The 26,205-nt window shown below is 43.7% G+C and overlaps 1 protein-coding gene across 1 annotated transcript in view; it reads left to right on the top strand.

Moving 5' to 3' along the window:
• The first annotated feature begins 7,893 nt into the window (after window positions 1-7,893).
• Window positions 7,894-26,205, top strand: part of il15l (interleukin 15, like) — a 29,942-nt gene continuing 11,630 nt past the window's right edge. The window contains exons 1-3 of the mRNA XM_065000213.1: window positions 7,894-8,452; window positions 17,648-18,168; window positions 18,755-18,802. Of these exons, the coding sequence (XP_064856285.1) occupies window positions 18,010-18,168; window positions 18,755-18,802 (207 nt within the window). The 5' untranslated portion in view covers window positions 7,894-8,452; window positions 17,648-18,009. The remainder of the gene's footprint in view (window positions 8,453-17,647; window positions 18,169-18,754; window positions 18,803-26,205) is intronic.

Raw genomic sequence — 26,205 nt, 5'->3', positions numbered from 1 at the left:
CCCCCATAGAGACTGCCGGAGGTCCTGACAACAGGCCCTCCGATTTGACACACTGATCTCTATCTGAGAAGTAGTTAGTGAACCAGGCGAGGCAGTCATTAGAGAAACCAAGGCTCTTGAGTCTGCCGATAAGAATACGGTGATTGACAGAGTCGAAATAATTGGCCTGGTCGATGAAGACGGCTGCACAGGTCTTTTATCGATGACGGTTATGATATCGTTTAGGAGCGTGGCTGAGGACCAACAGTGACCAGCTCGGAAACCAGATTGCATAGCGGAGAAGGTATGGTGGGATTCGAAATGGTCGGTGATCTGTTTGTTCACTTGGCTTTCGAAGACTTTGGAGAGGCAGGGCAGGATGGATGTAGGTCATATATAATCAAGATGGCGCCGATAGATAGAGCAGTCTTGCTTCTAGCTCCTAAGCATCTTTGCAGTTTTTTGTTTTTATGTGTTATTGGATAATAAAGTTGACGAGCTCAGGTGAGTATCTCCTTCCAGAGACACATCAGGGATTGTAACATACTCTGTTTCACGGAAACATGGCTCTCTCGGGATATACTGTCTGAGTACATACAGCCAGTTGGGTTCTCAGTTCATAGCGCAGAATTGAATAAAGATTTCTCTGGGAAGAAGAAGGGCGGGGGTGTATGTTTCATGATTAACTACTCAGTGTGATTGTGATAACATACAGAAACTCATGTCCTTTTGTAAACCCATCTAGAAGAAAAAGAAACGCACACCTATTAAGACGAGGTGCTGGCTAGCGGAGTAGAAACTTGAAAATAAAAGAGAGCCGCACACTCTTGGAGCTCAGATGCAAAAATGTAATACCAACGTTTCGACAGCCAAGCTGTCTTCATCAGGGTATAATCACAAACACTGCGGGATGACTCGTTTATATAGTGTCAAAAGACACAGGTGTCTGTAATCATGGCCATGAGTGGCCTAATATCATTGGTTAATAATCAAATATTAAAATGTCATACAAAGAACAGCATTCACACAAATGGATAGCATACGATCATAGATTAATTTGACTATACAAGTTTACACACAATTACAATGGCAAAGTCACAATAATCACAAGAATGGCTTCAGATCAAAGTCTACGTTGAGACCGAAGGGCGCAAGGGTCTTTAAATTAAAGATCCAGGCAGCCTCTCGTTTTAACAATAAATTATCAAGGTCACCCCCTCTCCTAGGGAGGGTGACATGTTCGATGCCAATATAACGCAGAGACGAAATCCAGTGGCCTGCCTCCAAGAAGTGGGCCGCAACTGGATAAGTAAAGTTTTTACACCTAATGGTACTACGATGCTCTGAGATACGTACTTTTAATTCGCGCTTTGTTTTACCTACATAATTTTTACCACAAGGACAAGTTATACGATAAATAACTGCCTTAGTGGAGCACGTAATAACACCTTTTATTGGGATCGATTTCCCTGTTTGTGGGTGTTTGAAGGATCTACATTTATAAGTGCCATTGCATTGAGCACAGCCATTACATTTGTAATTTCCATCCAGTAGGGGCGCAAATAGACGTTGTTCAGGAATATCTTGGGGTGGTAAATCAGAGTTTACCAATTGGTCTCTGAGATTTCTGCCCCGCGAGAATACGACCAAGGGAAGGTCCGAAAACACATTACCGAGACTATCATCGGATTTTAGAATGTGCCAATGTTTGTGAACAATTCCCTTAATTTGTTCAGAGCACTTTGAATAGCGGGTAGTTAGAACGCAAGAATGCGAGGCTGACCTTGAAAAAGGTCATGTCTGGTTTTGTTTTGAATTTTCTCAATGGCAATATTAATCTGATCATTCTTGTAGCCCCTCTCCTCGAACTTTCTTTGCATCTCAGCCATATTTCTGTCGAAATCGGACTGTGTTTTGCAAATTCTTTTGATTCGACAGAATTGGCTGTAGGGCAAACTATTTTTTAAGGGAAGTGGGTGACAACTATCAGCCCTCAACAAACTGTTACGATCAGTAGGTTTCCTGTAAAGGTCAGTGTATAGAACATTATCTTCACACAAGATCAGAAGATCAAGAAAACTGATTAGACGTGTATCAAGATTGCATGGTAAATGTCAGATGCTCAGAACAGGAGTTAAGAAAAGCATGGAACGCCTGGAGCTGTTTTGCATCACCCCTCCATAGAACAAAAATATCATCAATATACCGTTTCCAAATAATGATGTGAGGCAAGAAAACATTTTTGAGAGGATTGAAAATAGACTGTTTCTCCATGTAACCCACATACAAATTAGCATAGTTAGGAGTCATGGGGATCCCATAGCAGTCCCTTTTGTAAACCCAATCTAGAATACCTCATAATCAAATGCTGACCGTATTACCTCCCAAGAGAATTCTCTTCCGTTATAGTCACAACCGTGTATATTCCCCCTCAAGCCGATACTACGACAGCCCTCAAATAACTCCACTGGACTCTATGCAAACTGAAAACCACATATCCTGAAGCAGCATTTATTGTTGCCGAGGATTTTAACTTGCTAAACTAATCTGAGGAAAACACTACCAAAGTTCTACCAACACATTGATTGTAGCAAATCTGATCGTGACTCCATTTTCTCCTCCCTTCCTATATGCAGAAACTCAAACAGGAAGTACCCGTGCTATGGACTATTCAATGCTGGTCTGACCAATCGGAATCCATGCCTCAAGATTGTTTTGATCACGCGGACTGGGATATGTTCCAGGTAGCCTCTGAGAATAATATAGGTGAACACATAGATACGGTGACTGAGTTTATCAGGAAATGTATAGGAGATGTTGTACCCACTGTGACTATTAAAACCTACCCAAACCAGAAACCGTGGCTAGATAGCAGCAAACGCGCAAAACTGAAAGCGTGAACCACCACATTTAACCATGGCAAGGTAACTGGGAATATGGCAGAATATAGACAATGTAGCTATTCCCTCCTTAAAGGTAATCAAAAAGGGAAAACCTCAGTACAGAGACAAAGTGGAATCGCAATTCAATGGCTCAGACACGAGACGTATGTGGCAGGGTCTACAGACAATCACGGACTACAAAGGGAAAACCAGCCACCGCAGACAGTGACCTCTTTCTTTCGGATAAGCTAAACACCTTTTTCGCCCTCTTTGTTGATAACACAGTGCCACCAACATAGCCAGCTACCACAGACTGTGGGCTCTCCTTCTCCGTGGTCGATGTGAGTAAGACATTTAAGCGTGTTAACCCTCGCAAGGCTGCTGGCCCAGATGACATCCCTAGCCATGTCCTCAAGGTATGCACATACCAGCTGGCTGGAGTGTTTAGAGACATATTCAATCTATCTCAGTCTGCGCTCCCCACATGCTTCAAGATGTCCACCATTGTTCCTGTCTCCAAGAAAGCATAGGTAACTGAACTAAATGACTATCGCCCCGTAGCACTCACTTCTGTCATCATAAAGTGCTTTGAGAGACCAGTCAAGAATCATATGACCTCTACCTTGCCTGACACCATAGACCCACTTCAATTTGACCCAATAGATCCACAGACGATGCTATCGCCATCGCACTGCACAATGCCGTATTCCATCTGGACAAGAGGAATACCTATGTAAGAATGCTGTTCATTAACTATAGCACAGCATTCAACACCATAGTACCCTCCAAGCTCATCATTAAGCTCGGGGCCCTGGGTCTGAACCCTGCCCTGTGCAACTGGGTACTGGACTTCCTGACGGGCTGCCCCCAGGTGGTGAAGGTAGGAAACAACACCTCCACTTCGCTGATCTTCAATGTGCATGCTCAGCCCCCTGGTCTACTCCCCGTTCACCCATGACTACGTGGCCACGCACGCCTCCAATTCAATCATCAAGTTTTCTGACAACACAACAGTAGTAAGCCAACAATGACGAGACAGCCTACAGGGAGGAGGAGAGGGCCCTGGGAGTGTGGTGCTTCAGGAAACTGCAGAGAGAGCACCCCCCTATCCACATCGACGGGACCGCAGTGGAGAAGGTGGAAAGTTTCATGTTCCTCTGAGCACACATCACTGACAAACTGAAATGGTCCACCCACACAGAGAGTGTGGTGAAGAAGGTGCAACAGCGCTTCTTCAACCTCAGGAGGCTGAATAAATTTGGCTTGGCACCTAAAACCCTCACAAAAGTTTTACAGATGCACAATTGGGAACATCCTGTCGGACTGTATCACTTCCTGGTACGGCAACTGCACCACCCGTAACCACAGGGGTCTCCAGAGGGTAGTGCGGTCTGCCCAACCCATCACCGGGGGTAAACTACCTGCCCTCCAGGACACCTACAGCACCCAATGTCACAGGAAGGCCAAAAATAGATAATCAAGGACAACAATCACCCCAGCCACTACCTGTTCACCCCGCTATCATCCAGGAAGCGAGGTCAGTACAGGTGCATCAAAGCTTGGAACCAGACAGAAAAACAGCTTCTATCTGTAGTCCATCAGACTGTTAAATAGCACCTTAGAGGCTCCTGCCCTCTATATATATATATAGACTTGAAATCCCCGGCCACTTTAAAAATGGAACACTTGTCACTTTAATCATGTTTACATATTTTGCATTACTCACCTCATATGTATATACTGTATTCTATTCTACTGTATTTAGTCTATGCCGCTCCGACATTGTTCGTCCAAATATTTATATATTCTTAATTCCATTCTTTTACTTTAGATTTGTGTGTATTGTTTGTATTTGTCACGCCCTGACCTTAGAGATCCTTTTTATGTCTCTATTTTGGTTTGGTCAGGGCGTGAGTTGGGGTGGGCATTCTATGTTTTGTGTTTCTATGATTTTCTATTTCTATGTTTTGGACGGGTATGGTTCTCAATCAGGGACAGCTGTCTGAGTTTTTATCTGTATTTTTCGTAGCTGTTTACATACCACCACAGTCAGAGGCTGGTACAAAGACAGCATTGAATGAGCTATATTCCGCCATAAGCAATCAAGAAAACAGCGCTCCTCATAGCCAGGGACTTTAATGCAGGGAAACTTAAATCCGTTTGACCAAATTTATATCAGCATGTTAAATGTGCAACCAGAGTAAAAACAAACTCTGGACCAACTTCACTCCACACACAGAGACGTATACAAAGCTCTCCCTCGTCCTCCATTTGGCAAATCTGACCACAATTCTATCCTGATTCCTGCTTACAAGCAAAAATTTAAGCAGGAAGCACCAGTGACTAGATCAATAAAAAAGTGGTCAGATAAACAAATGCTAAGCTACAGGACTGTTTTGCTACCACAGACTGGAATATGTTCCAGGATTCTTCCGAAGGCATTTAGGAGTACACCACATCAGTCATTGGCTTCATCAATAAGTTCATCGATGACGTCGTCCCCACAGTGACAGTACGTACATACCCCAACCAGAAACCATGGATTACAGGCAACATCCGCACTGAGCTAAAGGCTAGAGATAACACTTTCAAGGAGTGGGACTCTAACCAGGAAGCTTATAAGAAATCCCGCTATGCCCTCCGACGAACCATCAAACAGGCAAAGTGTCAATACAGGACTAAGATCGAATCGTACTACACCAGCGCTGACGCACGTCAAATGTGGCAGGGCTTGCAAACCATTACAGACTACAAAGGGAAGCACACCCGAGAGCTACAGAGTGACACGAGCCTACCAGATGATCTAAACTACTTCTATGCTCGCTTCGAGGTAAATAACACTGAAACATGCATGAGAGCACCAGCTGTTCCGGAAGACTGTGTGATCACACTCTCCGCAGCCGATGTGAGTTAGACCTTTAAACAGGTCAACATTCACGAGGCCACAGGACCAGACAGATTACCAGGATGTGTACTGCGAGCATGCGCTGGCCAACTGGCAAGTGTCTTCACTGACATTTTCAACCTCTCCCTGTCCGAGTCTGTAACACCAACATGTTTTAAGCAGACCACCATAGTGCATGTGCCCAAGAACAACACCAAGGTAACCTGCCTAAATGACTACCGACCCGTAGCACTCACGTCTGTAGCCATGAAGTGCTTTGAAAGAATGGCCATGGCTCACATCAACACCATTATCCCAGAAACCCTAGACCAACAATTTGCATACCGCCCCAACAGAGCCACAGATGATGCAATCTCTATTTCCCTCGACATGGCCCTTTCCCACCTGGACAAAAGGAACACCTATGTGAGAATGCTATTCATTGACTACAGCTTAGAGTTCAACACCATAGTGCCCTCAAAGCTCATCAATAAGCGAAGGACCCTGGGACTAAACACCTCCATCTGCAACTGGATCCTGGACTTCCTAACGGGCCGCCTCCAGGTGGTAAGGGTAGGTAACAACACATCCACCATGCCGATCCTCAACACAGAGGCCCCTCAGGGGTGCATGCTCAGTCCCCTCCTGTACTCCCTATTCACTCATGACTGCATGGCCAGGCACAACTCCAACACCATCATTAAGTTTGCAGATGGCACAGCAGTGGTAGGCCTGATCACCGACAACAACGAGACAGCCTATAGGGGGGGATTTAGAGACCTGGCTGTATGGTGCCAGGACAACAACCTCTCCCTCCACGTGATCAAGACAAAGCAGATGATTGTGGACTACAGGAAAAATAGGACCGAGCACGCTTCCATTCTCATCGACGGGGCTGTAGTGGAGCAGGTTGAGAGCTTCAAGTTCCTTGGTGTCCACATCACCAACAAACTAACATGGTCCAAGCACACCAAGACAGTCGTGAAGAGGGCACAACAAAACATATTCCCTCCAAGGGGACTGAAAAGATTTGGCATGGGTTCTCAGATCCTCAAAACAGCTGCACCATCAAGAGCATCCTAACTGGGTGCATCACTGCCTGGTATGACAACTGCTCGGCCTCCGACCACAAGGCACTTCAGAGGGTAGTGTGAACGGCCCAGTACATCACTGGGGCCAAGCTTCCTACCATCCAGGACCTCTATACCAGGCCGAGTCAGAGGAAGGCCCAAAGACTCCAGCCACACTTGTCATAGACTGTTCTCTCTGCTACCGCACGGCAAATGGTACTGGAGTGCCAATTCTAGGTCCAAGAGGCTTCTAAACAGCTTCTATCCCCAAGCCATAAGACTCCTGAACACCTAATCAAATGGCTATCCAGACTATTTGCATTGCCCCCCCCCCTCTTTTACACTGCTGCTACTCTCTGTTGTTATCATCTATCCATAGTCACTTGAATAACTCTACCTTCATGTGCACATTACCTCAACTAACCGGCTCTGTACAGGTTCCCCCCCTATATGTAGTTGTGCAATTGTTATTTTACTGCTGCTCTTCAATTACTGGTTTCTTTTATGTATTTTTCTTATCCAATTTTCTTTACTGCATTGTTGGTTAGGGGCTCCTAAGTAAGCATTTCACTGTCAGGCCTACACCTGTTGTATTCGGTGCATGTGACTAATAAAATGTGTTTTAATTTGAATACAATTTGATTTGATTTGTTTATAACATTATTGTTGGCGTACTGCCAATTGCTTGCTAGTGATAATGTGGATGTATGAATCATTTCAAATTTCTTACCAGACGACACAATTTTGTTATCATATGTTTGTTTTTTTACGGCTAGCCAGGGGCGCATTCCAACGCTCAGATATTATTTCCATACAAAGCTTTTGTGTTTAGCGAGTCCACCAGATCAGAGGCAGTAGAGATGACCAGGGATGTTCAATTGATAAGTGCGTGAATTGGACCATTTTCCTTTGCTGCTAAGCATAAAAAATGTAACAAGTACTTTTGGATGTAAGGGAAAAAATATGGAGTAAAAAGTACATTTTTTCTTCAGGAATGTAAGTACTTCACATCACTGATGAAGAATAATGATGGAAGTTTGGCTGTTTTTACTGAGCCGGATCGTTTCGACTCGTTCAGTCAAAAGAACGAATCTTCGACTAATTTCATTCATTTGAGTCAGTATTGACAAGAGCACGAATGAACACTTATCTTTCGCGAACAGTAGCACCCCAAACGATTCGTTTTCGAATTTGTTAATCAGAGGTTCTGGAGGCCTATGTTTTGTTTCTTTTTCTTCTCTATGACCTAATTTGCCTGCGCGCATATATGACAGACAGTTGTTGGTCTGGGCACGTCTCCAGAGTCACCGGAGATGCCCGTTTTAATCCTGATCAATCAGACAAATGAATCATGACTCTCGATTCAGTAAGAGTTGTTCAAAAATAACAAATCGTCCGCAAACTGCACATCTCTAATAAATAATTGAGGTTGTGATTGCTCTGAACATGTGACATTTCAGAATTTTGTTGCGGCAGCAACAAATATTATACATTTTTGCTAAACACATTGAACTTCAACTGTGGAGTTTAAAAAGTGTTCTACGTCTGCTTCTTAACGGAATTACTTTTGTTTTCACTTTGTACCTACCTACGATGCAAACTTCAAAAGTCGCTCAAGCTGATTTACCATGCCATGGGTAAGTTTTTGCTATGTGTATTAACCAATAGCCTACTGTAATAGAGAATCATTTTGTATTTCTTGAGAGTACCTACCCCAAATGCCCCTGAAAAAATGAACTATCTTCTTTGCATAAATCACTCTGTGACTCAGTTTTACAGTAGACTAGGCTGTATGAGATTATCATTTCCCATACAGTAGCATTCATGAATCATGTGGTGTTTAGGATCAGCTACCTGTTGCGCACTGCTTTAAATTGAATGTTCGAAGTGCAGTAATGACCAATAAATTGCACGGATGGCAATTGCTTACATATCTATCCTATTGGATTCTAAGATATTGGGTGATCTCAGAAAATCGATGTTCTTCTATTCTACCATTTAGGAACGATTTTCTTGATTTTAGGCTCAAAAGAAGTGCGAAATCCTCTCCCATGGTAGTGTCCACTTTATATTCCGCTGTGTTTTGTATGTTTGTTTATTTTCCCTGTTTTTATTTGTTACATTTATTTCCCTTTATAGTTTATTCGCCTAAGCATGACCTTCAACCACATACCATATTTTTCTCCGAACGTTGCTTTTTTGTGTCACCAATTAGACATAGCTCTTGCTGACACCGGTCAACAGGGGTTGTGCGTTCGTAAATTCATCAGTTATTCTGCGCTCTGGCACACTCAGACGAAAGTGCGCTGAACTCGGAGTAGATACCCAGAGTGAATTTACGAACGCACCCTAGATAAAAACACGGGTCCGGCTATGGCCAGACACTTCTTTCCCAGTCCGCAGAAGGAAAAGAGCCACTAGGACGGTGAGGTACAAGTGGAGAGATAACAGGAGAAGACCATAGGTCCTTTACTAACCATCAGCTAACTACCCTCACTAACCATCATTTGGGCTGCAAAGCTCACTGGGCAAAAGTGTTATAAATTAAAAAAAGAGTTTAAAAAAAACTAACTTTGACGACTAGATGGATATTTGTTTATTTTCTAAGCTGACATATGGAGTTGTTTTAAGATGGTAATACTATGGTCCATTTAGCTATTTGATTTGGTGTTTTAGGACCCTTTTAGGTATAAAAAAATAAATACATATTTGATCAAATATTGAATTTGGTCTTTACTACTATAGCCCAGAGAAACACATTGAATAACACATTCATAAATGTAAAAAAAGACAGTCAAAAAATGATTCATAAGAAACAAGGATTTGAAGAGATATAAGAAAAGCTCATGGGCAGGTTTTCATCAAGGATCTCTCTGTCCTTTGCTCAGTTAATCTTTTCCTTGATCCTGACTAGTCTCCCTGTCCCTGCCGCTGAAAAACATCCCCACTGTAATGACCGACGCTGGAGATGTGAAGCATGTACAAGGAGTCAAACATTTAATCAGGAACAGACAGGTAACAAAACAGGAACAGCGTCAGCACACTGGTAAACAACAAACGACAATTAATACTGAAGCAGGGAACAAACCGGGGAACCAGACATATATAGGGAAGGTAATTGACAGAGCAGATTGAGTCCAGGTGAGTCCAATAATCACTGATGCGCGTGACGGGGGGAAGGCAGGTGTGCGTAATGATGGTGGCAGGAGTGCGTAATGCTGGGGAGCCTGGCACCTTCGAGCGACAGGGCGGGGGAGCAGGAGCAGGCGTGACACCCACAGCACAGTGCTGGAACCACCACGCTTCACCGTAGGGATGGTGCCAGGTTTCCTCCAGACGTGACGCTTAGCATTCAGGCCAAGTAATTCTAACTTTGTATCATCAGACCAGAGAATCTTGTTTCTCATGTTCTGAGAGTCTTTAGTTCCTTTTGGCAAACTCCAAACGGGCTGTCATGTGCCTTTTACTGAGGAGTGGCTTCCGTCTGGCCACTCTACAATAAAGGCCTGATTGGTGGAGTTTGTCGTGGAATATTGACTCAGAAATATACCACTCTTACTAGAACTTGTGAATTCAATATAGACTTTATTACAGACGTAACATAGCCAAGCCCTTCCATGGAAGGACCCTATTACACACGTAACAGAGCCGAGCCCTTCCATGAAAAATACTAAATTCTCATATTACAGAGTCCTGCCTTTATAGGATTCTGTCTTTACATAAGGTATGGAGTCCCCTCCCTCTATATATATATAGCTTTCCTTGACCTTTCTCCATTATTATCTTTCCATCTCAGTTCTTGCTTGTTAAGGTTTTAATGGTAGCAGGGCCCTGGTCATATATGTTCCATTCCTTTATATGGCTATTCTGTCTCTGCTCTTCAAAGTGGACAGCCTAAATGCTGCTAATAATGGAAATGTAATCATAGTCATGAGTTTTGCTCCCACAAGTGCTGCAGAGATGGTTGTCCTTCTGGAAAGTTCTCCCATCTCCACAGAGAAGCTCTGTCAGAGTGACCATCGGGTTCTTGGTCACCTCCCTGACCAATGCCCTTCTCCCCCGATTGCTCAGTTCAGTCGGGCGGCCAGCTGTAGGAAGAGTCTTGGTGGTTCCAAACTTCTTCCATTTTAAAATGATGGAGGCCCCTGTGTTCTTGGGGACCTTCAATGATGAAGACATTTTTTGGTACCCTTCCCCAGATTTGTGTTTTGACACAATTCTGTCTCGGAGCTCTACGGACAATTCCTTCGACCTCATGGCTTGGCTTTTGCTCTGACATGCACTGTCAACTGTGGGACCTTATATAGAGAGGTGTGTGCCTTTCCAAATCATGTCCAATCAATTGAATTTACCACAGGTGGACTCTAAGTTGTAGAAACATCTCAAGGATGATCAATGGAAACAGGATACACCTGAGCTCAATTTCGAGTCTCATAGCAAAGGGTCTGAATACTTATGTAAATAAGGATTACCTGTTTTCTATTTTTAATAAATATGCAAATATTTCTAAAAACCTGTTTTCGCTTTGTCATTATGGGCTAAATATATATATATTTTGTTCACATATTTAACCCCTTTTTCTGGCTAGGCACAAAACTACCTTCATACTTCCATTAATTTTTTCCCCCTGGTACCGGTTAACTTCAGATGAGCCCCCTGACACTTGTGGGGGTCGTAGAGCCGTGTTTCGTTAGAGTTTCCCCTATCCATAGAGTGGTCATAGTTTGTTGGCTAGACGTTTTCGTGAGAAGACCGGTTTTCGGGATGTCTCATGGTCTGACAAACATTGTTGTAGCTCGGCCACCTTTCACCACAGATGCAGAAGTGCGACATCGGCAGATGCAGTGGTTTGAAGTAGCCTATATAATGAGTCTAATAAGCACTAGGGCTAAAACATAGGCAACAAATGTGAGTTGGTAGACACAATGGAGAGGTGGAAATTACTACACTTCCACGGTTGGATGTGGTCGCATCCGTGCGAGATACAAATTCTAGCTGGTCCTTCACTCAACTTTCTAGTTTTGGGGGCAGCTAAAACCATCATTTGGTCAGTGGAGTCTTGATTCCTGCATTAAAGTGTTTGCCCTGTCCCCGTTTCTCCCTGTGCACTCCGAGTATACGGAGAGAACATTTCACAAATACAGTAGGCTACAGTTGTCGTTTTGGTTTCAAGTTTCCCTTTCCTCAGTGATTAGCCACAAGTGAATTAGCCTCTGCGACAGCCTATTGGTACACAAAATATGTAAGTATATTAATCTCTGTTGAACAAAATAAATGTGCAATTCTGGAGCCCTATTTTGACAGCAACAAATGCATGCCAATCACTGGTTTAGCTATTGCACAACAAAATATCTGTATCGTGCATTCCTGCTTGGACATGTTAGATGAAGTGTTTTTAGATGAATACGTTTTCTTTAAATATATGGATAACATGGGTTGATGGTAGGCCGACACTGAATTGTATAGTCCTATTCCAGTCTCCTTTTCACCTCATTTAAGACCTGATTTACTTAACCAAAGTGATATCTCAATAGGTGGTCCAGGTCAGACGTCATGGCACAAGTGGGGGGGATGGATGTGCCTTTGCTCTATTCTTTCTCAAGCAAGGGGGAGGCTAATGACATCACATTTGACCATCAGACCAAATCCTTGAATGCTCTACACCTTGAAGCTTGCAGTTGTGTAAAAAAAAAAAAACATATTTCTTTACACTTTAGTGTATGTACTTTATCGTATTTTATACTTGGGCCATTGCTTTTCAATAGGAAAAGTAAAAAGAATCAGGATTATGTTCCATGATCCCAAGGGAAATAAGCCTATGGGAGTTTTTGAAATTCTCCTGAATTGAGAATATTGGTTTATCCAACAAGCAGCAAATCATCTCCAGACCTGCATAGATGAAATCGAGAAATGGTCCAACAAGTGGAGAACACACCTAAACCCCATAAAAACCCAATTTGTACTCTCAATGTGTCGGAAGTAACAACAAAATTAAAACATGTATGGACAAAACCAAGTTTCTGGGGGTGACATTCCGGCAAGATATGAAATATACAACACACATTCAAAACCTTGAAACGGGAGGAAAAAATATATAATTACACCCCCGCCCCCTCCACACTGTGTGGGAGGAGTGCCGGAGCAGTGCCAACTAGGCTACAGTTCTGAAAGTGTACAAGAGCTACAAATCAAATCACATTTTATTTGTCACGTGCGCCGAATACAACAGGTAGACCTTACAGTGAAGTGCTTACTTACAAGCCCTTAACTGCATTGTTGGTTTAGATTTTTTTTTTTTATATTACAAATAATTACGGAGCAACAATAAAATAACAGTAGCGAGGCTATATACAGGGCTTCCGGTACAGAGTCAGTGTGCGGGGGAACCAGTTAGTTGAGGTAATATGTCCATGTGGGTAGAGGTAAAGTGACTATGCATGGATAATAAACAGAGAGTAGCAGCAGTGTAGAAATGGGGTGTGGGGTGGGGACAATGCAAATTGTCCGGGTAGCCATTTAATTAACTGTTCAAGAGTCTTATGGCTTGGGGGTAGAAGCTATTAAGAAGCTTTTTTGACCTAGACTTGGCGATCCGGTGCCACCTGCCGTGCGGTATCAGAGAGAACAGTCTATGACTAGAATGGCTGGAGTCTTTGACAATTTTTTGGGCCTTCCTCTGACCCTGCCTGGTATAGAGGTCCGGGATGGCAGGAAGCTTGGCCCCAGTGATGTACTGGGCCGTTCGCACTACCCTCTGAAGTGCCTTGTGGTTGGAGGCCGAGCAGTTGCCATACCAGGCGGTGATGCAACCAGTCAGGATGCTCTCAATATAATTTTTTGAGGATCTGAGAACCCATGCCAAATCTTTTCAGTCTCCTGAGGGGAAATAGGCATTGTCGTGCCCTCTTCACGACTGTCTTGGTGTGTTTGGACCATGATAGTTTGTTGGTGATGTGGACACCAAGGAACTTGAAGCTCTCAACCTGCTCCACTACAGCCTCGTTGATGAGAATGGGGGCGTGCTCAGTCCTCCTTTTTCTGTAGTCCACAATCTCCATTATCTTGATCACATTGAGAGAGAGGTTGTTATCTTGGCACAACACTGCCAGGGTTGGCACAACACTACCAGGGCTCTGACGTCCTCCCTATAGACTGTCTCATAGTTGTCAGTGATCAGGCCCACCATTGTTGTGTCGTCGGCAAACTTAATGATGGTGTTGGAGTCGTGCTTGGCCATGCAGTCATGTGTGAACAGGGAGTACAGGAGGGGACTGAGCACGCACCCCTGAGGGGCCCCTGTGTTGAGGATCAGCATGGCAGATATGTTGTTACCTACCCATACCAACTGGGGTGGCCTGTCAGGATTTCCAGGATCCAGTTGCAGAGGGAGGTGTTTAGTCCCAGGGTCCTTAGCTTAGTGATAGTGTTGAACGCTGAGCTGTAATCAATGAATAGCATTCTCACGTAGGTGTTCCTTTTGTCCAGGTGGGAAAGGGCAGTGTGGAGTGCAATAGAGATTGCATCATCTGTGGATCTGTTGGGGTGGTGTGCAAATTGGAGTAGGTCTAGGGTTTCTGGGATAATGGTGTTGATGTGAGCCATGACCAGCCTTCATGGCTACATACATGAGTGCTACAGGTCGTTAGTCATTTAGGCAGGTTACCTTGGTGTTCTTGGGCAGAGGGACTATGGTGGTATGCTTGAAACATGTTGGTATTACAGACTCAATCAGGGACAGGTTGAAAATGTCAGTCAAGACACTTCTCAGTTGGTCAACCATTGCTCGGAGTACACATCCTGGTAATCCGTCTGGCCCTGCGGCCTTGTGAATGTTGACCTGTTTAACTCACATTGGCTTACTCACATCGTCTACGGAGAGCGTGATCACACAGTCGTCCGGCACAGCTGATGCTCTCATGCATGCTTCAGTGTTGCTTGCCTCAAAGCGAACATAGAAGTTATTTCGTTAGTCTGGTAGGCTCGTGTCACTGGGCAGCTCGCGTGTCTTCCAGGACTCCTCGCCTGGACTCAAAAACAAACTACCAGTCATACAGAACACAACAATAGAAGCAGTCTAGCTTCTCCCAAAATATATGTGGACACCCCTTCAAATTAGTGGATTCGGCAATTTCAGCCACACCCATTGTTGACAGGTGTATAAAATCGAGCACAGAGCCAAGCAATCTCTATAGACAAACATTGGCAATAGATTGGCCTTACAGAAGAGCTCAGTGACTTTCACCGAAACAGTCATAGGATGATGCCACCTTTCAAACAAGTTATTTAGTAATATTTCTGCCCTGCTAGAGCTGCCCCGGTCGGTCAACTGTAAGTGCTGTTATTGTGAAGTGAAGTGGTAGGCCACACAAGCTCACAGAACAGGAACACTGAGTTCTGAAGCATGTAGCACTTAAAAATGGACTGTCCTCCGTTGCAACACTCACTCCAAACTGTCTCTGGAAGCAAAGTCAGCACAAGAACTGTTCTCGGGAGCTTCATGAAATGGGTTTCGGCTGGAGTGGTGTAAAGCTCGCCTCCATTAGACTCTGGCGCAAGTTGAAACTTGTTCTCTGGAGTGATGAATCACTTCACCACCTGGCAGTCCGACGGACAAATCTGGGTTTGGCGGATGCCACAAGAATGCTACCTGCCGCAATGCATAGGGACAACTGTAAAGTTTGGTGGAGGAGGAATAATGGTCTGGGGCTGTTTTTCGTGGTTTGGGCTAGGCCACTTAGTTCCAGTGAAGGGCAATCTTAACACTACAGCATACAATGACGTTCTAGACGATTCTGTGCTTTCAACTGTAAGGTTCTGAACGAACAGAGTAAAACTCAGGACAACTAGTAAAGCTCAAACCAAGTTCACCCAATGGGTCAAACAGCTGAAAAGATGTTTCCACCAGCACAAGTATTTATACCCTCAATTTTGGTGGAGACAACTCCTTGCACATCTTGACAGCCAATACATCTCTGTTGCTAGGCGGGAACTTAAGCGGTGTGTGTAATAAAACTGTATCTGACCTGACCTCAGCCCAAGTTCCTCACTCATCCCTAATCCACGGCTATTCAACTTTATGAGTGACTGCAACCAAGTGTTTGCAGTTTTCCTCTCTCAGTAACTTTCCATATACCTAGTTCTTTTTCACTCTCCATATACATTCCTTGTACATGTAATCATTAACTTCTAGAATAGCAAGTATTTCAAGCTAGAATCAAACAACATTGTGGCAACAGTTTGGGGAAGGCCCTTTCCTGTTTCAGCAGGACAATGCCCCTTTGCACAAAGCGATGTCCATGCACAAATGGTTCGTCGAGATCGCTGTTGAAGAACTTGACTGGCCTGCACAGAGCCCTGACCTCAACCTCATCGAACACCTTTGGGATGAAATGGAACGCCGACCATGAGCCAGGCCTTATCGCCAAACATCAGTGCCCGACCTCACTAATGCTCTTGTGGCTGAATGGAAGCAAGTCCCAGCAGTTATGTTCCAACATCTAAAGGAAAGCCTTCCCAGAACAGTGGAGGCTGTTATAGCAGCGAAGGCGGGACCAACTCCATATTAATGTCCATGATTTTGGAATGAGATGTTCGACAAGCGAGTGTCCACATACTTTTAGACATGTCGTGTAGTTTCCAATATTTGCAAAAGTAGTGAATCCTAGGAGTCTATTCCTAACAGAATCGAAACTTGACACCCAGAAATGGGACTCCCCCCACTTATGCACAAGTTTGAAAATTATTTTAGAATGCCCTGTTTTTGTTTCGTCACACACAACTGCAAGCTAATTTTTTTAACCTCTTTTTCTCTCCAATTTCGTGGTATCCAATTGTTTTTAGCTACAACTCCCATACGGGCTCGGGAGAGACCAAGGTTGAAAGTCATGCGTCCTCCGATACACAACCCAACCAAGTTGAACTGCTTCTTAAGACAGCGTGCATCCAACCCGGAAGCCAGCCGCACCAATGTGTCGGAGGAAACACCGTGCACCTGGCAACCTTGGTTGGCGCGCACTGCGCCCGGCCCGCCACAGGAGTCGCTGGTGTGCGACGAGACAAGTATATCCCTATCGGTCAAACCCTCCCTAACCCAGACGACGCTAGGCCAATTGTGCGTCGCCCCACGGACTTCCCGGTCGCGGCCGGTTACGACAGAGCCTGGGCGCGAACCCAGAGTCTCTGGTGGCACAGCTGGCGCTGCAGTACAGCGCCCTTAACCACTGCGCCACCCGGGAGGCACCAGCAAGCTATTTTAGCTCACCATTAACTTGTAAATAATGATCTTGTTGTAAGTTTATTTTCATGTAATAATAATTAAAAAGTTGTCGTCAGCTATGATATGGTCATTATTTGAACTGGCTAGCTAGCTAACAAGCTAGAAAATAACTAAAACATTATTTAGATAGTTGCTTTTAGTTGCCTGGTTTGCTAGATTGACAAACTTAATTCATTTTTAAAAGTCCCATAGGGCGGCGCACAATTGGCCCAGCGTCGTCCGGGTTTGGCCGGGGAAGGTCGTCATTGTAAATAAGAATTTTATTTTTAATTGACTTGCCTAGTTAAATAATATATATTATAGCCTTATTATTAGAGAAGTATTACGCATAGTGAATAATGTTATTCATATAAAACAAACATTCAAATTTCCATGCCAGCCTTGTTCTCCTTTGAAATGTTTTTTTTTTCAAGTAGATAACATGGATAACAATGTAAATGTTGTTCCTTTTATAATCAGTGATAAATTATGTATGACATCTCTTTCATAAATGTCAGCAATATTCTCTTCATAAGCATTGTTCACTTAAACAGTTACTCTCTCTCTCTATCAACAGTGAGGAGTCTAGCCAAGAAAAAGGAGGCAGATGCTGAAGACGTGCCTAATTTATTCTGCTGCTTTCCAGGACACACCAGAAAGAGGCTGCATAGTAAGTCACCAGGAAGATAGAACGTTTTACCCTTCTTCCAAAAGTGTGGAGTCTACTGGCTAAGAAAGGAGGCACATAGCTGGAGTCTTGACTCATCTCCACTTCTGCTTCCCAGGACACACAGGGGATATACTGTGTCACAAAGAAGGCTGCAGATGACATGGACAAGAGGCTGAACCCCAAAACAATGGAGGATTTTAAACTAATTCTCCTAATTTAAGCTATTTTCCCACTGATCTGAAGCTCCTGCGACAGAGTGGGCCCATGCCATGTTGAGGAGACAGAGAACTGGCTCTCTTCTGAACGCTTTGCTGTGGTTTCTCTTCTTCGTTGCCATGACAATGAAACAGGCTTATGGACAATCCATTAGCAGTTCAGAAATTCACCAAATTGTGCAAACATTTATTAAGGAGGAAGTTCACAAGATGGTATCAAGATGTTTTCAGTATATAAAAAAAAATCATATTAACTCATGAAATATACGCTGAGTGTACGAAATATTAGGAACACCTTCCTAATCTTGAGTGGGGCCATTTTCTGCCCTCAGAACAGCCTCAATTTGTCTGTGCATGGACTCTACAAGGTGTCGAAAGTGTTCCACAGGGATGCTGGCCCATGTTGACTCCAATGCTTCCCACAGTTGTGTCAAGTTGGCTGGATGTCCTTTGGGTGGTGGACCATTCTTGATACACGTGGGAAACTGTTGAGCGTGAAAAACCCGACCTCGTTGCAAGTTGACACACTCAAACCGGTGCGGCTGGAGCCTACTACACTGATTGAAGTGTATTTAACAAGTGACATCAATAAGGGATCATAGCTTTCACCTGGATTCACAGAGTCATGGAAAGAGCAGGTGTTCCTAATGTTATGTACACTCAGTGTATGATGGAATACATTGAAGTGACTGTACAATCAACAGCTATCTGTTACAGCACTCATTTTCAATACTTTTTGACTGTTTGTTTTTATGTTTACATTATCTGTGTTGTAGCCTGTTATTTTCTGTCATACCAGGAATCATTTGATTGCAGACTGTACACCCCAACTTTAGCTGATTATAAGGTATGTGGTTTCTTTTCATGTGTTATTTCTGCATACCTAATAGTCGCTAGTGAAAGCCTTACACACCCCTTGCACAGTCTTCACATTTTTTTTTCTTAAGGTATTCAACTGGCTTTTTTTCCTACAGATTTACACAACCTACTCCACATTTTCAAAGTGTAAGAAAATTATAGAAAATTTCCCAAATGAATTAATCATTTAAAAAAAATGTTTTATTGATTGCATATGTCTTCACATCCCAGAGTTAATAATTGGTGGAAGCACCATTGGCAGCCATTACAGCATTGAATAATTTTGAATAAAATTCAACTAACCATGCACAACTCTTAGGGCAACATATCTCCATTGTTTTTGTCCAAATAACTCAAGATAATATAAATACATTTGGTTGGGAATTGTTGACGGACAGCTGTACTCAAACCTTTTCTCAGATTTTCAAGAAAATTTAAGCCAGGTCTGAGACTAAACCAATCATAAACACTCAACACCTATTGGCGTGTCTTTGGTATAAACAATCATGCCCATACCACGATGCTGCCACCACAATACTTCAAAATACAGAGGATCAACAATATTGCATTCACTTAACATTACTGGCCTGTATGATACACTGAAAAGGAGGAAGCCTGTGTTAAAAAATACACTCAAAATCATCCATTCTGGTTTGCAACAAGGTCGTTAGGTAACACTGCAAGACAACTGTCGTGGAAATTCCATACAGAGAGAGACTTGGTCATTTCTTCAAACAATCATCTTTATTTAATATTGATTCATTATTGCAGTAATGACGCCGTCAATCCAACAGTCTTGACTGTCAGACTGAGTGCTTAACTTTTACAGAAATGCAGAGTTGTATATATAGTAGACCTAAAAATGCATTCATGGCTTCACCGTTCCCATGCAGACTAAGGGCCATCATAAGCCACTCTGGGTTCATCTCCTGGTCATCTGACTCTGGTGTTATTATTAACCTCACCTTGTCTTAGTTTCCCAGATGCCAGGATAATTAGGAATACTGAGGCCTTTGTTCTGCTCCTCCAGGCTCTCTCTATCTCGGCTAAACATACACCATATCTTTTCTTAATCGGCTTAATCAGACCAGAGACATATGTCTCACATGCACCACTAATCCTAGAATGAAATGTAGCTGTTTGGTTTTATATCACAGAGACATCAATCAATTGTCAGCTTCAAGCTATCTCTAGTAAAACCCATGTCCTCGAGGACCAGACTAGCTGCAGGAAGCTAGAGTGGACACCATAAAACTCAGCTTTAGCAGGCCAGTCTTTACTATTAGTTAAACATATAATTGTTAGCTATTAATATCAAACAAAATCAGGTAAGTATGTAATTGTTCTATCCCACAACACAGAAAATAACTTTTGGGCCTGAGTTAAAAATGATAGTTTTGGGTCAAATCCAATACAACACAACAAAGAGTGAACCCTATGTATTGTAGTGGCATCATCATGTTATTGGTATGCTTATCACCGGCAAGGACTGGGGAGTTTGTCAGGATCAAAATAAATATGAATGAATCAAAGACCAGGTAAAAAGTTCAAGGAAAAGCCCGCCGCAGATGTCTGAATACCTAACCCTGGGATAGTTTCATTTTTCAGTGGGTCAATTACTCAAATTGTCAGCATCAAGTAATTGTCTCTGGCCCCTTTAGGGGGAGTGATGAGCTCTACAGCAGAGTCTCACAACTCAATCTCTGGTTGAAAACAGTTTTCTGCCCCTCCCGAAAGATAGAATTTGTAGATAAGTGGCCCTCTTCCTGGTCTGCTGATGAGTGACGGACTCCATCCTAGCTGGAGGGGTGCTCTCATCTTATCTATCAACATAGACAGGGCTCTAAGCTTAGTGGAGTCAGCCACTAGCACAGTCAGTGTAGTCAGCTCAGTTATCTCCTTTGAGACTGTCTGTGCCTCGATCTAGGTTGAGCAAAATTAAACATAGCGGTGTTTGCTTTAGCAAACTCACTGGAATAAAGACCTCCTTCATTCCTGTCATTATTAAAAGAGATTGTTTTTATTTTATTTATTTAATGATGTAGGCTAGTTGAGAACAAGTTCTCATTTACAAATGCGACCTGGTCAAGATAAAGCAAATCAGTTCGACACATACAACAACAGAGTTAAACATGGAATAAACAAACATACAGTCAATAATACAGTAGAAAATTATATATACAGTGTGTGCAAATGAGGTAGGATAAGGAAGGTAAAGGCAATAAATAGGCCATGGTGGCGAAGTAATTACAATATAGCAATTAAACACTGGAATGGTAGATGTGCAGAAGATGAGCATGCAAGTAGAGATACTGGGGTGCAAAGGAGCAAGATAAATACATAAATACAGTATGAGGATGAGGTAGTTGGATGGGCTATTTACAGATGGGCTATGTACAGGTGCAGTGATCTGTGAGCTGCTCTGACAGCTGGTGCTTAAAGCTTGCGAGGGAGATATGAGTCTCCAGCTTCAGTGATTTTTGCAGTTCATTCCAGTCAGTGGCAGCAGAGAACTGGAAGGAAAGGCGGCCAAAGGAAGAATTGGCTTTGGGGGTGACCAGTGAGATATACCTGCTGGAGCGCATGCTACGGGTGGGGGCTGCTATGTGACCAGTGAGCTGAGATAAGGCGGGGCTTTACCTAGCAGAGACTTGTAGATGACCTGGAGCCAGTGGGTTAGGCAGCGAGTATGAACGGAGGGCCAGCCAACGAGAGCATACAGGTCGCAGTGGTGGGTAGTATATGGGTCTTTGGTGACAAACTGATGGCACTGTGATAGCCTGCATCCAAATTGTTGAGTAGAGTGTTGGAGGCTATTTTGTAAATGACATCGCCGAAGTTGAGGATGGGTAGGATGGTCAGTTTTACGAGGGTATGTTTGGCAGCATGAGTGAAGGATGCTTTGTTGTGAAATAGGAAGCCAATTCTAGATTTAATTTTGGATTGGAGATGCTTAATGTGAGTCTGGAAGGAGAGTTTACAGTCTAACCAGACATTTAGGTATTTGTAGAGTAGTGATGCTGGATGGCGGGCAGGTGCGGGCAGCGATCGGTTGAAGCATGCATTTAGTTTTACTTGCAATTAAGAGCAATTGGAGGCCACGGAATGAGAGTTGTATGGCATTGAAGCTTGTCTGGAGGTTAGTTAATAACACAGTGTCCAAAGAAGGGCCAGAGGTATACAGAATGGTGTCATCTGCGTAGAGGTGGATCAGAGAATCAACAGCAGCAAGAACGACATCATTGATGTATACAGAGAAGAGAGTCGGCCCGACAATTGGACCCTGTGGTACCCCCATAGAGACTGCCAGAGGTCCGGAACACAGGCCCGCCGATTTGACACACTGATCTTTATCAGAGAAGTAGTTGGTGAACCAGGCGAGGCAATCGTTTGAGAAACCAAGGCTGTTGAGTCTGCCGATAAGAATGTGGTGATTGACAGAGTCGAAAGCCTTGGCTAGGTTGATGAATACGACTGCACAGTAATGTCTCTTATCGATGGCGGTTATGATATCATTTAGGACCTTGAGTGTGGCTGAGGTGCACCCATGACCAGCTCCGAAATCAGATTGCATAGGTACGGTGGATTCAAAATGGTCGGTAATCTGTTTGTTAACTTGGCTTTCGAAGACCTTAGAAAGGCAGGGTAGGATAGATATAGGTCTGTCAGTTTGGGTCTAGACTGTCTCCCCCTTTGAAGAGGGGATGAGCATGGCAGCTTTCCAATCTTTGGGAATCTCAGACCATATGAAAGAGAGGTTGAACAGGCTAGAAATAGGGGTTGCAACAATTTCGGCAGATAATTTTAGAAAGAGAGGGTCCAGATTGTCTAGCCCGGCTGATTTGTAGGGGTCCAGATTTTGCCACTCTTTCAGAACATCAGCTATCTGGGTTTGGGTGAAGGAGAAATGGGGGAGACTTGGGAGAGTTGCTGTGAGGGGTGTAGGGCTGTTGATCGGGGTAGGAGTAGCCAGGTGGAAAGCATGGCCAGCCGTAGAAAAACGCTTATTGAAATTCTCAATTATAGTGAATTTAAATTGGTGGTGACAGTGTTTCCTAGCCTCAGTGCAGTTGGCAGCTGGGAGGAGGTCCTCTTACTCTCCATGGACTTTACAGTGTCCCAGAACGTTTTGAGGTTGTGCTACAGGATGCACATTTCTGCTTGAAAAAAGCTAGCATTAACTTCCTAACTGCCTGTGTATATTGGTTCCTTATGTCCCTGAAAAGTTGCATATCACAGGGGCTAATCGATGCTAATGCAGAACGCCACAGGGTTTTTTTGTGCTGGTCAAGGGCAGTCAGGTCTGGAGAGAACCAAGGGCTATATCTGTTCCTGGTTCTACATTTTTTGAATGGGGCATGCTTATTTAAGCTGGTGAGGAAGGCACTTTTAAAGAATAACCAGGCATCCTCTACTGACGGGATGAGGTCAATATCATTCCTGGATACCCGGACCAGGTCGATTAGAAAGGCCTGCTCGCTGAAGTGTTTTAGGGAGCGTTTGACAGTGATGGGGGTGGTCGTTTGACCACAGACCCATTACGGATGCAGGCAATGAGGCAGTGATTGCTGAGATCTTGGTTGAAAACAGCATAGCTGTATTTGGAGGGCAAGTTGGTTCGGATGATATCTATGGCGCCTGTGTTTACGAATTTGGGGTTGTAACTGGTGGGTTCATTGATAATTTGTGTGAGATTGAGGGCATCAAGCTTAGATTGTAGGATGGCCAGGGTGTTAAGCATGTCCTAGTTTAGGTCACCTAGCAGCACAAGCTCTGAAGATTGATGGGGGGCAATCAATTCACATATGGTGTCCAGGGCACAGTTGGGGACAGACGGTGGTCTATAGCAAGCGCCAAAGGTGAGAGACTTGTTTCTGGAAAGGTGGATTTTTCAAAGTAGAAGCTCGAATTGTTTGGGTACAGACCTGGATAGTAAGCCTGCAGAGTTCTGTCTATCTCTGCAGTAGATTGCAACACCGCCCCCTTTGGCAGTTCTATCTTGTCGGAAAATGTTATAGTTAGGGATGGAAATTTCAGGGTGGTCTTTTGGTGGTCTTCCTAAGCCAGGATTCAAATACGGCTAGGACATCCGGGTTGGCAGAGTGTGCTAAAGCAGTGAATAAAACAAACTTAGGGCGGAGGCTTCTAATGTTAACATGCATGAAACCATTGTGATATCTCACATCTCAAAATAGGGCTACTTAATGTTTAGACACCTCACGTACAAGGCAGTCTTAGTCAATGAACTAATCACTGATCATAATCTTGATGTGATTGGTCTGACTGAAACGTGGCTCAAGCCAGATTAATTTACTGTGTTAAATGAGGCCTCTCCAGGTTATACTAGTGACCATATCCCCCTGTGCATCCCGCAAAGGTAGAGGTGTTGCTAACATTTACGACAGCAAATTGCAATAATAAAAAAAGACTGCATTTTCATCTTTTGAGCTTTTATGCACCCTACTCAATTATTTTTTATATCTACTGTTTACAGGCCTCCTGGGCCTTATACAGTGTTCCTCACTGAGTTCCTATCAGACCTGGTAGTCATGGCAGATAATATTCACATTTTAGATGACTTTAATATTCACATGGAAAAGTCCACAGACCCACTCCAAAAGGCTTTCGGAGACATCATCAACTTAGTGGGTCTCCGGACCTACTCATTGCCACAGTCATACCCTGGATCTAGTTTTGTCCCATGAAATAAATATTTTAGATCTAAATGTTTTTCCTCATAATCCTGGACTATCAGACCGCCATCTTATTACGTTTGCAATCGCAGCAAATAATCTGCTCAAACCCCAACTAAGTATCATCAAAAGCCGTGCTATAAATTCTTGGAAAACTCAAAGATTCATTGATGACATTCCAGACTCCCTCCACCTACCCAAGGACATTGGAGTACAAAAACCACCTAACTGAGGATCTAAATCTAACCTTGCGTGATACCCTAAATGCAGTCACAACCCTATAAACAAAAAATATTTGTCACAAGAAATGTTATCCCTGGTATACAGAAAACATCCGAGCCCTAAAGCAAGCTTCCAGAAAATTGGAACGGAAATGGAGCTCCACCAAACTGGAAGTCTTCCGATTAGCTTGGAAAGACAGTACCGTGCAATATCAAAGAGCCCTCACTTGTGCTTGATCATCCTATTTTTCCAACCTACTTGAGGAGAATAAGAACAATCCCACATTTATTTTTGATACTGTCGCAAAGCTAACTAAAAAGCAGCATTCCCCAAGAGAGGATGGCTTTCACTTCAGCAGTGATGAATTAATTAACTTCTTCGAAGAAAAGATCATGATCATTAGAAAGCAAATTACGGACTCCTTTTTTAATTTGCATATTTCTCCAAAACTCACTAAAAGTGGCAGTCATAAAGCCTCTCTTGAAAAAGCCAAACCTTGACCCGGAAAATGTAAAAAACAATCGGCCTATATCGAATCTCCTATTCCTCTCAAACATTTTAGAAGAAAATTTGCATAGCAACTCACTGCATTCCTGAAGACAAATAATGTATACGAGACGCTTCAGTCTGGTTTTAGACCCCAACATAGCACTGAGACTGCACTCGTGAAGGTGATAAATTACCTTTTTAATGGCATCAGACCAAGGCTCTACATCTGTCCCCGTGCTCCTGGACCTTCTTTCTTCAGGAAAGATTGGAAACCCTAATCTTGCCTGGTTTAGATCTTATCTGTCGGGAAAGATATCAGTTCGTCTCTGTAGAGGGTTTGTCCTCTGACAAATCAATTGCATGTTTCGGCATATCTCAAGGTTCCGTTTTAGGACCACTATTGTTTTCACAATATATTCTACCTCTTGGTGACGTCATTTGGAAACACAATGTCAACTTTCACTGCTGTGCGGACAACACACATTTAGATGAAACATGGTGAAGCTCCAAAATGGCCTACCCTGGAAGCCTGTTTCAGACCACCAAATGTGCAAGTTCTCCCACTTAAAAAGATGAGTGGCCTCCCTGGTGGCGCAGTGGTTAAGGGCGCTGTACTGCAGCGCCAGCTGTGCCATCAGAGACTCTGGGTTCATGCCCAGGCTTTGTCGTAACCGGTCACGACCAGGAGGTCCGTGGGGTGACGCACAATTGGCCTAGCGTCGTCCGGGTTAGGGAGGGCTTGGCCGGTAGGGATGTCCTTGTCTCATCGCACACCAGCGACTCCTGTGGCGGGCCGGGCGCAGTGCGCGCTAACCAAGGTTGCCAGGTGCACTGTGTTTCCTCCGACACATTGGTGCGACTGGCATCCGGGTTGGATGCGCGCTGTGTAAAGAAGCAGTGCGGCTTGGTTGGGTTGTGTATCGGAGGACGCATGACTTTCAACTTTCGTCTCTCCCGAGCCCGTACAGGAGTTGTAGCGATGAGACAA

Source organism: Oncorhynchus nerka, linkage group LG14 (assembly GCF_034236695.1).
Source record: "Oncorhynchus nerka isolate Pitt River linkage group LG14, Oner_Uvic_2.0, whole genome shotgun sequence".
Lineage (NCBI taxonomy): Eukaryota > Metazoa > Chordata > Actinopteri > Salmoniformes > Salmonidae > Oncorhynchus > Oncorhynchus nerka.
Note: the sequence above shows the minus strand (reverse complement) of the source record. Positions and strands in the feature narration are given on the sequence as shown.